This window comes from Heterodontus francisci, chromosome 8 (assembly GCF_036365525.1).
Source record: "Heterodontus francisci isolate sHetFra1 chromosome 8, sHetFra1.hap1, whole genome shotgun sequence".
In the NCBI taxonomy this organism is placed as follows: domain Eukaryota; kingdom Metazoa; phylum Chordata; class Chondrichthyes; order Heterodontiformes; family Heterodontidae; genus Heterodontus; species Heterodontus francisci.
In genome coordinates, this window is record NC_090378.1 from 48,490,148 (window position 1) to 48,502,996 (window position 12,849).

Here is a 12,849-nt window from a genome sequence, read left to right on the forward strand (position 1 = left end):
TTTCGGGAACCTTGGATAACGAGGGATATTGTGAGCCTAGTCAAAAAGAAAAAGGAAGCATTCGTAAGGACTAGAAGGCTGGGAACAGACGAATCCCTTGAGGAATATAAAGAAAGTAGGAAGGAACTTAAGCAAGGAGTCAGGAGGGCTAAAAGGGGTCATGAAAAGTCATTGGCAAACAGGATTAAGGAGAATCCCAAGGCTTTTTATACGTATATAAAGAGCAAGAGGGTAGCCAGGGAAAGGGTTGGCCCACTCAAGGACTGAGGAGGGAATCTATGTGTGGAGCCAGAGGAAATGGGTGAGGTACTAAATGAGTACTTTGCATCAGTATTCACCAAAGAGAAGGACTTGGTGGATGATGAGTCCAGGGAATGGAGTGTAGATAGTCTGGGTCATGTCGATATCAAAAAGGTGTTGTTGGGCGTCTTGAAAAACATTAAGGTAGATAAGTCCCCAGGGCCTGATGGGATCTACCCCAGAATACTGAGGGAGGCAAGGGAGGAAATTGCTGGGGCCATGACAGAAATCTTTGCATCGTCATTGACTATAGGTGAGGTCCCAGAGGACTGGAGAATAGCCAATGTTGTTCCTTTGTTTCAGAAGGGTAGCAAGGATAATCCAGGAAATTACAGGCCAGTGAGCCTTACATCAGTGATAGGGAAATTATTGGAGAGGATTCTTCGGGACAGGATTTACTCCCATTTGGAAACAAATGGACTTATTAGCGAGAGGCAGCATGGTTTTGTGAAGGGGAGGTCGTGTCTCACTAACTTGATCGAGTTTTTTGAGCAAGTGACGAAGATGATTGATGAAGGAAGGGCGGTGGATGTTGTCTACATGGATTTCAGTAAAGCCTTTGACAAAGTCCCTCATGGCAGACTGGTACAAAAGGTGAGGTCACATGGGATCAGAGGTGAGCTGGCAAGATGGATACAGAACTGGCTCGGTCATGGAAGACAGAGGGTAGCAGTGGAAGGGTGCTTTTCTGAATGGAGGGCTGTGACTAGTGGTGTTCCGCAGGGATCAGTGCTGGGACCTTTGCTGTTTGTAGTATATATAAATGATTTGGAGGAAAATGTAGCTGGTCTGATTAGTAAGTTTGCGGACGACACAAAGGTTGGTGGAGTTGCGGATAGTGATGAGGATTGTCAGAGGATACAGCAGGATATAGATTGATTGGAGACTTGGGTGGAGAAATGGCAGATGGAGTTTAATCCGGACAAATGTGAGGTAATGCATTTTGGAAGGTCTAATACAGGTGGGAAGTATACAGTAAATGGCGGAACCCTTAGGAGTATCGACAGGCAGAGAGATCTGGGTGTACAGGTCCACAGATCACTGAAAGTGGGAACACAGGTGGATAAGGTAGTCAAGAAGGCATATGGCATGCTTGCCTTCATCGGTCGGGCATTGAGTATAAAAATTGGCAAGTCATGCCGCAGCTGTACAGAACCTTAGTTAGGCCACACTTGGAATATTGCGTACAATTCTGGTCGCCACACTACCAGAAGGACGTGGAGACTTTGGAGAGGGTACAGAGGAGGTTTACCAGGATGTTGCCGGGTCTGGAGGGCATTAGCTATGAGGAGAGGTTGGATAAACTCGGATTGTTTTCACTGGAACGACGGAGGTGGAGGGGCGACCTGATAGAGGTTTACAAAGTTATGAGTGGCATGGACAGAGTGGATAGTCAGAAGCTTTTTCCCAGGGTGGAAGAGTCAGTTACTAGGGAACATAGGTTTAAGGTGCGAGGGGCAAAGTTCAGTGGGGATGTGCGAGGCAAGTTTTTTTTTACACAGAGGGTGGTGAGTGCCTGGAACTTGCTGCCGGGGGAGGTGGTGGAAGCAGGTACGATAGCGAAGGTTAAGAAGCATCTTGACAAATACATTAATAGGATGGAAATAGAGGGATACGGACCCCGGAAATGCAGAAGGTTTTAGTTTAGACAGGCAGCATGATTGGCGCAGGCTTGGAGGGCCGAATGGCCTGTTCCTGTGCTGTACTGTTCTTTGTTGTGAGCTCATCAGCAACACACTGAACTAGAGGGTTAAATCTATCAAATGGATTATCTACTCAAAAGAGTGAACTTGTCAGCTATGTACAAAGCCCAATTTAAGCTAATACTCAGTTACTACGATACGCTTGAATTGCCTTTGCACCTGCATTTATTAATTCTGTCATTAATAATGGCCATCTAAATTGAGGATGCTTACTGTTTACAATTATGATGTTTCTAATTGCATCAAAAATCTGATAAATGTTAGTTCACAATTTCATGGTTTGGATTTCTCTGGTGACTTTGACAAGAGGTCAGCTCATTCATTCATAAGGGGCTGGTAATATAAATATTAATATAATTTGGACTGATTGATGAGAGACAGTTCAAGCAAGTTAAATGAAGGCATCTAGTACTTTCTTAGACATGGACAGTGGATTCCCAAACAGTTCCTGGACATGGAGTTCAGGTGAGGGACTGAAAATTAGTCTGGTGGCCTTTAATTAATAAACCTTACAGGATTTAGTAGGGAACTGATCCCAGTGTTTTTATAACCAATCTCACTAACATACATTTTCCAATGTAAATATTTGAATGTGCTAATTTATGTCACTTTCTTCAGGTGTTCCTGACCTTGCAAATCTCTGGAGACTGTTCTTTTTGTTCACTTGATAAGTTTAAATTGAACACCTCTCAAATAAAATTAAAATGTCAAACAAAAGCCAACTGCTTGCACAGCTCTCTAGTCTCCTCGATGTATTTCTGGAGTATGTGAGACTGCTCTGACCTTGATACTAAAGAGAAGGATTCTTCCACGAGAGACCATATTTAAGAACAGAATCATTGCTTCATCTTCGTGGGGTGAATAGGTATCAAACACACGCTTAGCCATCACATGACCCTGTTCAGAAAAAGAATAATTCACTAGCATCATTACAGCCACTTGTACTTGCAGAAAGCTATTTAAGATTTCAAACAATATTTACACTTTAAAGATTTAAAATCATCTAGCAGTCTAGGATATACATCGGAACGTACTAATTTTACTGACCGTCTCTCAGTCAACTACAGACTGACTACACCATAAATGCACTTATTTGAAAGGCAAAATGTGCGAAAGTGAAGCGATTCTGGAAAGTTTCTTCCTGCATCTGGAAAACGTGTTCATTTTCATTAAGGCCCACTCAGTATAATATTTACCGCAGCCACTTATTTCCCAACTGTTTTTAATTATTTTTCTTTCAGCAAAATAAGTCTAATGTATGTAGAAGATAATTTTGAGTCTCCAAAATGAAATTCAAGAATTCTACTGTTGGGACCTGCGCCCTGTAGTGACTGTTTTGATTACAAGTCAAGCATGTAGTATTTGCATTGCTGCCAAAGGTCATGGTTCTGGCACTGCTCAAGAATCTATCTCAACAATGACTACACATCAAAAGGAACTCATTGGTTATGAATTATTTTGAGAACATCCTGAGGATGTGATAGATACTATATGAAAATGAAATTTCTACTTTCATAAAAGTATCTTATGAAATCTATTTTTCTATTTCACCACGTTACTAACTTACTAACACTAATACCATCATCTCGGAAAGGAGTTTGGTGATCAAACTGTCTGAGAGTGTGAACATAGTAATCCAGAAGTTACAACATGGAAACAGGTTCAACCAGTCCCTGGCAGCATTCATCCTCCAGATGAGCAATAATTCTAATAAAATTTACCCACCTGTACCTATGATCCCTTTATTCGCCTATTCTTCAAAACCTATCAAACTTAATCTTGAATGTTGACAGTTTCTGCCTCAACCACTTAAACCTGGAAGTGAATTCTACAGCCTCACAATTTTCATTGACCCTCTGTTCAGAATCTTCGATTTAATCCTGTATACATAACCACTCTTCTTCTTCTTTGGCCTCCTTGTCTCGAGAGACAATGGGTAACCGCCTAGAGGTGGTCAGTGGTTTGTGAAGCCTGGAGTGGCTATAAAGGCCAATTCTAGGGTGACAGACTCTTCCACAGGTGCTGCAGATAAAATTGGCTGTCGGGGCTGTTACACAGTTGTCTCTCCCTTTGCGCTTCTGCCTTTTTTCCTGCCAACTAAGTCTCTTCGACTTGCCACACTTTAGCCCCGCCTTTATGGCTGCCCGCCAGCTCTGGCGATCACTGGCAACTGACTCCCACGACTTGTGATCAAAGTCACAGGACTTCATGTCGCGTTTGCAGACATCTTTAAAGCGGAGACATGGATGGCCGGTGGGTCTGATACCAGTGACGAGCTCGCTGTACAATGTGTCCTTGGGGATCCTGCCATCTTCCATGCAGCTCACATGGTCAAGCCACCTCAAGCGCCGCTGGCTCAGTAGGGTGTATGTGCTGGGGATGTTGGCCGCCTCGAGGACTACTGTGTTGGAGATGCGGTCCTGCCACCTGATGCCAAGATTCTCCAGAGGCAGCAAAGATGGAATGAATTGAGACGTCGCTCTTGGCTGACATACGTTGTCCAGGCCTCGCTGCTGTAGAGCAAGGTACTGAGGATACAGGCTTGATACACTCGGACTTTTGTGTTCCGTGTCAGCACGCCATTTTCCCACACTCTCTTGGCCAGTCTGGACATAGCAGTGGAAGCCTTTCCCATGCGCTTGTTGATTTCTGCATCGAGAGACAGGTTACTGGTGATAGTTGAGCCAAGGTAGGTGAACTCTTGAACCACTTCCAGAGCGTGGTCGCCGATATTGATGGATGGAGCATTTCTGACGTCCTGCCCCATGATGTTCGTTTTCTTGAGGCTGATGGATAGGCCAAATTCATTGCAGGCAACCGCAAACCTGTCGATGAGACTCTGCAGGCACTCTTCAGTGTGAGATGTTAAAGCAGCATTGTCAGCAAAGAGGAGTTCCCTGATGAGGACTTTCCGTACTTTGGACTTCGCTCTTAGACGGGCAAGGTTGAACAACCTGCCCCCTGATCTTGTGTGGAGGAAAATTCCTTCTTCCAAGGACTTGAACGCATGAGAGAGCAGCAGGGATGAGATCCCAAACAGTGTAGGTGCAAGAACACAGCCCTGTTTCACGCCACTCAGGATAGGAAAGGGGTCTGATGAGGCTGAGCGTGTGTACCCTGAGGCACAGTGTGGCTTTCGAGCAGAGAGATCCACCATTGACATGCTGTTCTCCCTTCGCCAGCTACAGGAGAAATGCCGCGAACAACAGATGCCCCTCTACGTTGCTTTCATTGATCTCACCAAAGCCTTTGACCTCGTCAGACTACTAGAAAAGATCGGATGTCCACCAAAGCTACTAAGTATCATCACATAGCCCCGAATTCATGAATTAACTACTGGAAACAGTCTGCTTCTGTCTACCCTATCTGCTCCTATCCAGCCCTTCATAATTTTATAAACTTCTATCGTACTGCTCTATAATTTGCATTGTTCAGAAAAAAAAACCAAGGCTTTCTTACATTTCCTTTGGTGTGCAGGGTGAAATGCAAACAGCGTTCTCTCGAATTAGTTGATATGTATTGCCTGTTGTAATCAAAAGAGCATTACATGGTGTCTCAATTGTGTCATGTATACCCCAATAGTGTTTGAAACTAGGTGCAAAATGCTGGTACGTGTGGATGAAGTTTCACAGCCTTATCGCAGAGTACTCACTGTAGCTTGGTTCAAAACAATAACATGTATTCCTCGACCCTGTTCTTTAACTTCATCCTCAAGGACCTATAATGGTAAAAATATGAAAGTGCATTAACTGAAGCAATAAGTAAGGAAACGCTGCATAACTGAGCACTCCCCAACCACCTCCCAAGTGACTGGGAAAATAGATTCACAACTCAGATCACAACTTGAATGAACAGTCTGTCCTTCATGACAGGCTGCCAATAAGTAAGCACTCTGCACCATCTTTTCAATCATTTGCCATGCTCAATGATAGGATTAGGTTTTTAAAAAAAATCCTTCAGCGAAAATGCAGAATAAGCACACATCATGACTCTATAATTTGATTACTAATTTCTTTTAAAAAAGTCAAATGCTTATTTTACAGTATAAAATAGGTATACTTCATGGAATGAAAGAAGTGGTTCAGCTTTTATTTGCAACAGATGACAGGAATGACACCTGCAGGCAGCTATACACTGGCTCCATAGCAAAATTAGAAACAGCAGAAAAACTGAAACACCAACAACCAAAATGCCTCCTCCCATTGGCCAATCCTCAATAGCTACTGCACTCATACTTATTTTGGCCATACTAAAATAAGTTTAAAAAGGTACTGTGCAACACAATGGTTTAGATCAGTTGTTTTTATTCACAGCACTATTCAATTCCAGACAAGACTGACAAGGCAACATCGCTTCTCTTAAATCAGTAAGAATCTGATGTGAAATGAGTACAGGCAACAAACCCACACACTAGGAGCCGGGTTGACACTGCAAAACTACTGGCAATTTTGCAAAAGGTAGCTGAAGAGGACAAGAAAAATTCCCAGTATGTTGTATGGCCCTCAGTATTTCATTAGGACACTCGATCAGGTTTCCTTAATCTGTTATGCTATATCTAACTTGGGAACAATTGGCAGAACCCAAAAGTGTTGCATTGTCCAATATTGATTTACTTCACTTGGCAAATACATATATGAAATACTACTGTTTTTAAGAAATTCCCATCAACTCAGCAGCGATGATGAGGCTGAAAAAACATGAAACAGCTTTTTGAAACGAGTTTAGAAATGAGCAATAAAAATCCCTCAACACTTCAGCTGAGCCATGTGATCAGGAAGGTCTGAGGTTGGATTCCTGTCATGTTGAGTTAGCTGATCTAGTGATAGGCGTGCTGCAGTTAGCTTTAGGACATTTAGTGCAAGGAAGGGGGTAAGGGAGGGCAGAGGTGAAAGTTATTCAGGGTTCGAGTTCTTAATCACACTTGTAAATCTGAAGGGACAGGATGGCTTGGATTTCATGCCATTGTGGTTGGATTTCCCGTCAACACCCAATGTCAAGGTCTGCATGAATAATGGCTACTTGGTCAATGTACTGAAGGGCAACCAGTGACTTCAAGAAATTAGGGAGAGGAAATTTTAAAAAACAAACTGGAGAAAAAAAAAAAATCTGTGCTCACACACACACACATACAGAATCCACCCTTCCAAACAGAAGCTCAAATAAAAAACATCGCCATAAAAGAGTAAGCTGAAAACAAGCAGTCGTATCTCTTTCCTACCGTCCAAAATAAGAAGTGCTATCTCATAATACTCAGAACCAGATACAAAGCTCAAACAAATTACGAATTTAAATACTCCTGATATGCTGGTTTACTATTACGTCGACAATATCTTCCGCTGACAAAAAAAGCTGCTGGTCTCTCCATACCTTTTCCCTTGTGTACAGTAAGTCAGTATTAGCAACAATATTGCAGTTGTGCTGGAATGTACTGATAAGATTAAATAAAGCAGTGAAAATGTACTTACTGTGGTTCCATCAACAGCAACATAAACTTTTGATCTGCTGGAATACACTTCAATGTCCAGGACCTTTCGGCCATGCAATGGCCTGCGAGCTGTTTCCATATTGGGCATGGCATTATCTACCATAGAAACAAGACAATAAGTCCTTTAATTCAAATCTGTAATAAGACATGCCTGCAAGTAAATTGGTAGAATTGAGTTTTGCAGAATAGCTACTTCAACCTTTCTTAGGATACAGACATTGCCTTCTATCCCAAAAAGTCCCAAGAAGAGGCTGCCTTCTTGAACTGCTATTCTTGGTAGCAGTTTGATACAACAGAGAGGCTTCCTAGGCCACATCAGAGGACAGTTATGAGTCAACCACTCTGGTGTGAGACTGTAATGACATATAGACTAGACTGCTTAAGGATTGCAGGTTTCCTTCGCTGAAAGACATTGGTGAGCAAGTTTTGTTTTTACAATAATCTGACAGCCTCATGGTCACTTTTACAGATATCAGCTTTTTATTTCCTGACTTTAAAAAAAATGAATTCAAATTCTCAAACAGGTGGGCTTTAAACAATCAGTCTCAGAATAATTGGTCCAGGCCTCAGGATAATTGGTCCAGTAACATAACCACGACACTACTTTAACCCTAGGGGAGATTAAGAGGGTCAAACTGCAAGAAAAAAGCTCTTGCAAGTAATTTGAACTCTAATATTGTATTACTACAGGTTTACTACACTGTATCAAAACAAACAGCCTTACTTCCTGCTTTTCAATTGAAGATGTTAACTCAAACTTGCATTGCTTACAGCACAACCATTAATCCTTCATCGCAAGCACCCTCACACATTAACTGGCAACATAGCCACTATGACACTTGGTACTATTCCAACCCAAAACACCAGCAGAAAACAGATTGAGATATGGCAGTCATTTCAAGACTATAATTAACCAATCTAAACTGGATTCGAGTAGTGCCTACACCACATGGACTGCCACAGTTCAAGAACAGAAGATAAGAAATAGGAGCAGGAGCAGGCCATAAGGCCCCTCACACCTTCAATAAGATCATGGTTGAACTTCTACCTCAACTCTACTTTCCCATCCTATCCCCATATCCACTGATTCCCTTATTGGCCAAAATCTATCAATCTCAGTCTTAAATATACTCAATGACTGAGCATCCAAAGCTCTTTGCGATACAGAATTCTTAAGATTCACAACCCTCTGAGTGAAAGAAAAAACTTCTCATCTCAGTCCTAAATGGCTGACCCCTTATTCTGAGATTATCACATAGTTCTAGACTCTTTAGCCAAGGGAAACAGCCTCTCAGCATCTACCGGTCAAGCCCTCTCAGAATTTAATTACATTTCAATGAGACCACCTCTCATTCTTCTAAACTGAAGAGAATATAGGCTTATTTGACTCAATCTCTCCTTCGAGGACAGCCCTCTCATCCCAGGAATCAATTCAGTGAACCTTCATTTTTAAAAAAACCCACCATCACCCACCCACCCCTCTCAAGGCAAGTATCTCAAATTCTACACAGTACTCCAGATGTGGTCTCATCAAAGCTATATATAATTGCAGCAAAACTTCCTTATTCTTATATATTCCAATCCCCTTGCAATAAAGGCTAACATACCATTTGCCTTCCTAATAGTTTACTGTACCTGCATGTTAACTTCCTGCGATTTGTGTACAAGGGCACTCAAATCCCTCTGAATACCAACATTTACTAGTATCTCACAAGGTTCTGGGTTCAAGACCCACTCCAGGGCTTCAGCACAAAAATCGAGGCTAGCACTCCAGTACAGTACTGAGGGAGCACTGGAGGTGCTGTCTTTCAAGTGAGACGTTAAACCGAGGCTCCATCTGCCAGCTCGAGTGGATGTAAAAGATTCCATGGCACTATTTTGAAGAGCAGGGGAGTTATCCTGGATAATATTTATCCCTCAATCCACATCACAAAAACAGATTATCTTGTCATTATCACATTGCTGTTTGTGGGAGTTTGCTGTGCGCATACTGGCTACTGCATTTCCTACTTTACAACAGTGTCTACACTTCAAAAAAAAGTACACCATTGGCTGTAAAGCACTTTGAGACATTGCTAGTCATGAAAGGCACTATGTAAATGCAAGTCTTTATTTTTGAAAAAACATTCTGCTTTTCTATTCTTCCTACCAAAGTGGAGATTTCACATTTCCCCACAATATACACCATCTACCATCTTCTTGCCAACTCACTTAACCTGTCTATATCCCTGTGTCCTGCTCACACCTTACTTTCCCACCTAGCTTTGCACTGTCAGCAAACATGGTTACATTATACTCAATCCCCTCATCCAAGTCATCAATATAAATTGTTAAAATAAAAAGCTGAGGTGGGGTTGGAAGAGAGAAAGGAAACAGTCAGAAGTTGTCATCCACATGTGAACCAATGACATAGGAAGGAAAGAGAGTTGAGGTCCTCCAGTCAGAGTTTCAGGAGCTCAAGGAGAAACTAAACAGCAGGACCTCAAAGCTAGTAATCTCTGGATTATTCACATTGCCACAAGGATTAGACAGGTTACTGCATGGCTGGAGAAATGGTGCAGGAGGGAGGCCTTCAGATTTCTGAGACATTGGGGCAGGAGGGATCTGTTCAAGGTGGGCAGGTTACATCTATCCAGAGCTGGGACCAATGTCCCAGTGGGAAGGTTAACTAGTGCTGTGTGGGAGAATTTTAGTTAATTTGGTAAGGATTGGGCACCAGGATGAAATATTACACATAAAAAACAAAGCACTGGGCTCATTTCTAAAAGCATAAAATTGAAAAGCAGAGAAGTTATGCTAAACTTGTACAGAACCTTGGTTAGACCACACTTGGAGTACTGTGCACAGTTCTGATTTCTATATTATGAAAGGATTATAGAAACATGAGAAAATGCAACAAATATTTACTAGGATGATACTAGAGAGAGTGGAGTACCGCAAGGATCAGTGCTTGGGCCACAGCTATTCACAATCTATATAAAATGATTTGGATGTGGGGACCAATTGTAACATTTCCAAATTTGCTGATATCACAAAACTAGGTGGGAATGTAAGTTGTGAGGAAGATGCAAGGAGGCTTCAAGGAGATTTGGACAGGCTAAGTGAATGGGCAAGAACATGGCAGATGGAACATAATGTGAAGGAGTGTGAAGTGATCCACTTTGATAGAAAAAACAAAAAGACAGAGTATTTCTTAAATGGAGAGGGGTTGGGAATTGTTGATGTCCAATGGGACCTGGGTGTCCTTGTTCATGAGTCACAAAAGCTAGTATGCAAGTGTAGCAAGCAATTAGGAAGGCGGATGATATGTTAGCCTTCATTGCAAGGGGTTTTGAGTACAGCAGTAAAGATGGCTTGCTGCAATTGTATAGAGCCTTGGTGAGACCACACTGGGTGTATTGCATACAGTTTTGGTCTCCTTATCTAAGGAAGGATATACTTGCCATAGAGGGAGTGCAATAGAGGTTCACCAGCCTAATCCCTGGGATGGCGGGATTGTTTTAGGAGGAGAGATTGCAGAAACTGATCCTGTATTTTCTAGAGTTTTGAAGAATGAGCAGTGTTCTCAGAGTCAAAGAGCACAGAAATAGGCCCTTCAGCCCACCGTGTCTGTGCCAGCCATAAAGCCTATCTATTCTAATCCCATTTGTATGCTATGGCATTTTAAGTGCTCATCTAAATACTTCTTAAATGTTGAGGGTTCCTGCCTCTACCACTCCTTCAGGCAATGTGTTCCAGATTTCAACCACCATCTGGGTGAAAAAAAAATTCCTCAAATCCCCTCTAAATCTCCTGCCCCTTACCTTAAATCTATGCTCCCTGGTTATTGACACCTCCGCTAAGTCATAGAGTCATCGAGAGATACAGCACTGAAACAGGCCCTTCGGCCCAACGAGTCCGCGCCGACCATCAACCACCCATTTAAACTAATCCTACATTAATTCAATTTTTTCCCTATCTATGCCCCTCATTATTTTGTAAACCTCAATCAGGTCCCCCCTCAGCCTTCTCTGCACTAAGGAAAATAACCCTAGTCTTTTAAGTCTCTCTTCATAGCTGAAATGCTCCAGCCCAGGCAACATCCTGGTGAATCTCCTCTGCACCCTCTCCAGTGCAATCACATCCTTCCTATAGTGTGGTGACCAGAACTGTACACAGTACTCCAGCTGTGGCCTAACTAGCGTTTTGTACAGCTCCATCATAACCTCTCTGCTCTTATATTCTATGCCTCAGCTAATAAAGGCAAGTATCCCATATGCCTTCCTAACCACCTTATCTACCCGTGCTGCTGCCTTCAGTGATCTATGGACAAGTACACTAAGGTCCCTCTGACCCTGTGTACTTCCTGTGGTCCTACCATCCATTGTAAATTCCCCTGACTTATTAATCCTCCCAAAATGCATCACCTCTCACTTCTCAGGATTAAATTCCATTTGCCACTGCTCTGCCCATTTTACCAGCCCATCTATATCGTCTCATTGAAACTCATTAAGTACAGAACATGACAGGGTGGATGTGAATAGGATGTTGCCTCTGACTGGTGAGTCTAGAAACAGGGGACACAGTCTCAGAATAAGGGGAGGCAATTTAAAACTGAGAGGAGGAGGAATTTCTTTACACAAAGGGGGTGGGGGGGGTGAATCTTTGGAATTCTCGATCCCAGAGGGCTGTGGAAGCGCAATCATTGAGCATGTCAAGACAGAAATCGATAGATGATCAGCCATGATCTGTTTGAATGGTGCAGAACAGTCTCGATGGGCAGAATGGCCTACTCTTGCTCCTATTTCCTATGATCCTATTATACCTATCCAGAGGACTGAATAGGTTGGAGCTATTTTCTATAGAAAAGACAAGACTGATGGATAACCTGATAGATGTCTTTAGATTATGAAAAGGCTTGACAGGTAGACGTAGAGAAGCTCTTTTCACTTGCAGGGGAGACCAGAAGTAGGGGCCATAAATACAAGGTGGTCACTAATAAATCCAAGCGGGAATGCAGGAGAAACTTCTTTACTCACAGGGAGATGATGAAGCAATTAGCGTAGATGCAGTTAAGAGAAAGTTTGATAAACACACACATAAGAATGGAATAGAAGGATATGTTGAAGCGCTTGGATCAACAAGAGTTCAGAGGCGGCTCATTTGGAGCATAAATACCGGCATGGATCTGTTGGGCCAAAGGACTCATTTCTGTGCTGTAAATACTATGCATTACTATGTTAATTAGAGAGGAGAAACAAGGTGGACGGAGGACTGGGAGAGACCAATAGTACAAGAACTAGGAGGATCAGAAAGGGGCCAAGCGTGAGCCATGAAACTATTATAGCACTGGACGGGGATGATGTAGTTAAGGCAGCAAAG

At 42.5% G+C, this 12,849-nt stretch overlaps 1 protein-coding gene across 3 annotated transcripts in view; it reads right to left on the bottom strand.

Moving 5' to 3' along the window:
- The window catches only part of pomgnt1 (protein O-linked mannose N-acetylglucosaminyltransferase 1 (beta 1,2-)), a 57,026-nt gene that overhangs the window by 28,560 nt on the left and 15,617 nt on the right, over window positions 1-12,849 (bottom strand). For all 3 annotated transcript variants that reach the window (XM_068037098.1, XM_068037097.1, XM_068037096.1), the window contains exons 3-5: window positions 7,469-7,584; window positions 5,656-5,721; window positions 2,787-2,900 (exon numbers count right to left, since the gene is read on the bottom strand). In XM_068037098.1, coding sequence (XP_067893199.1) covers window positions 2,787-2,900; window positions 5,656-5,721; window positions 7,469-7,584 — 296 coding nt within the window. The remainder of the gene's footprint in view (window positions 1-2,786; window positions 2,901-5,655; window positions 5,722-7,468; window positions 7,585-12,849) is intronic.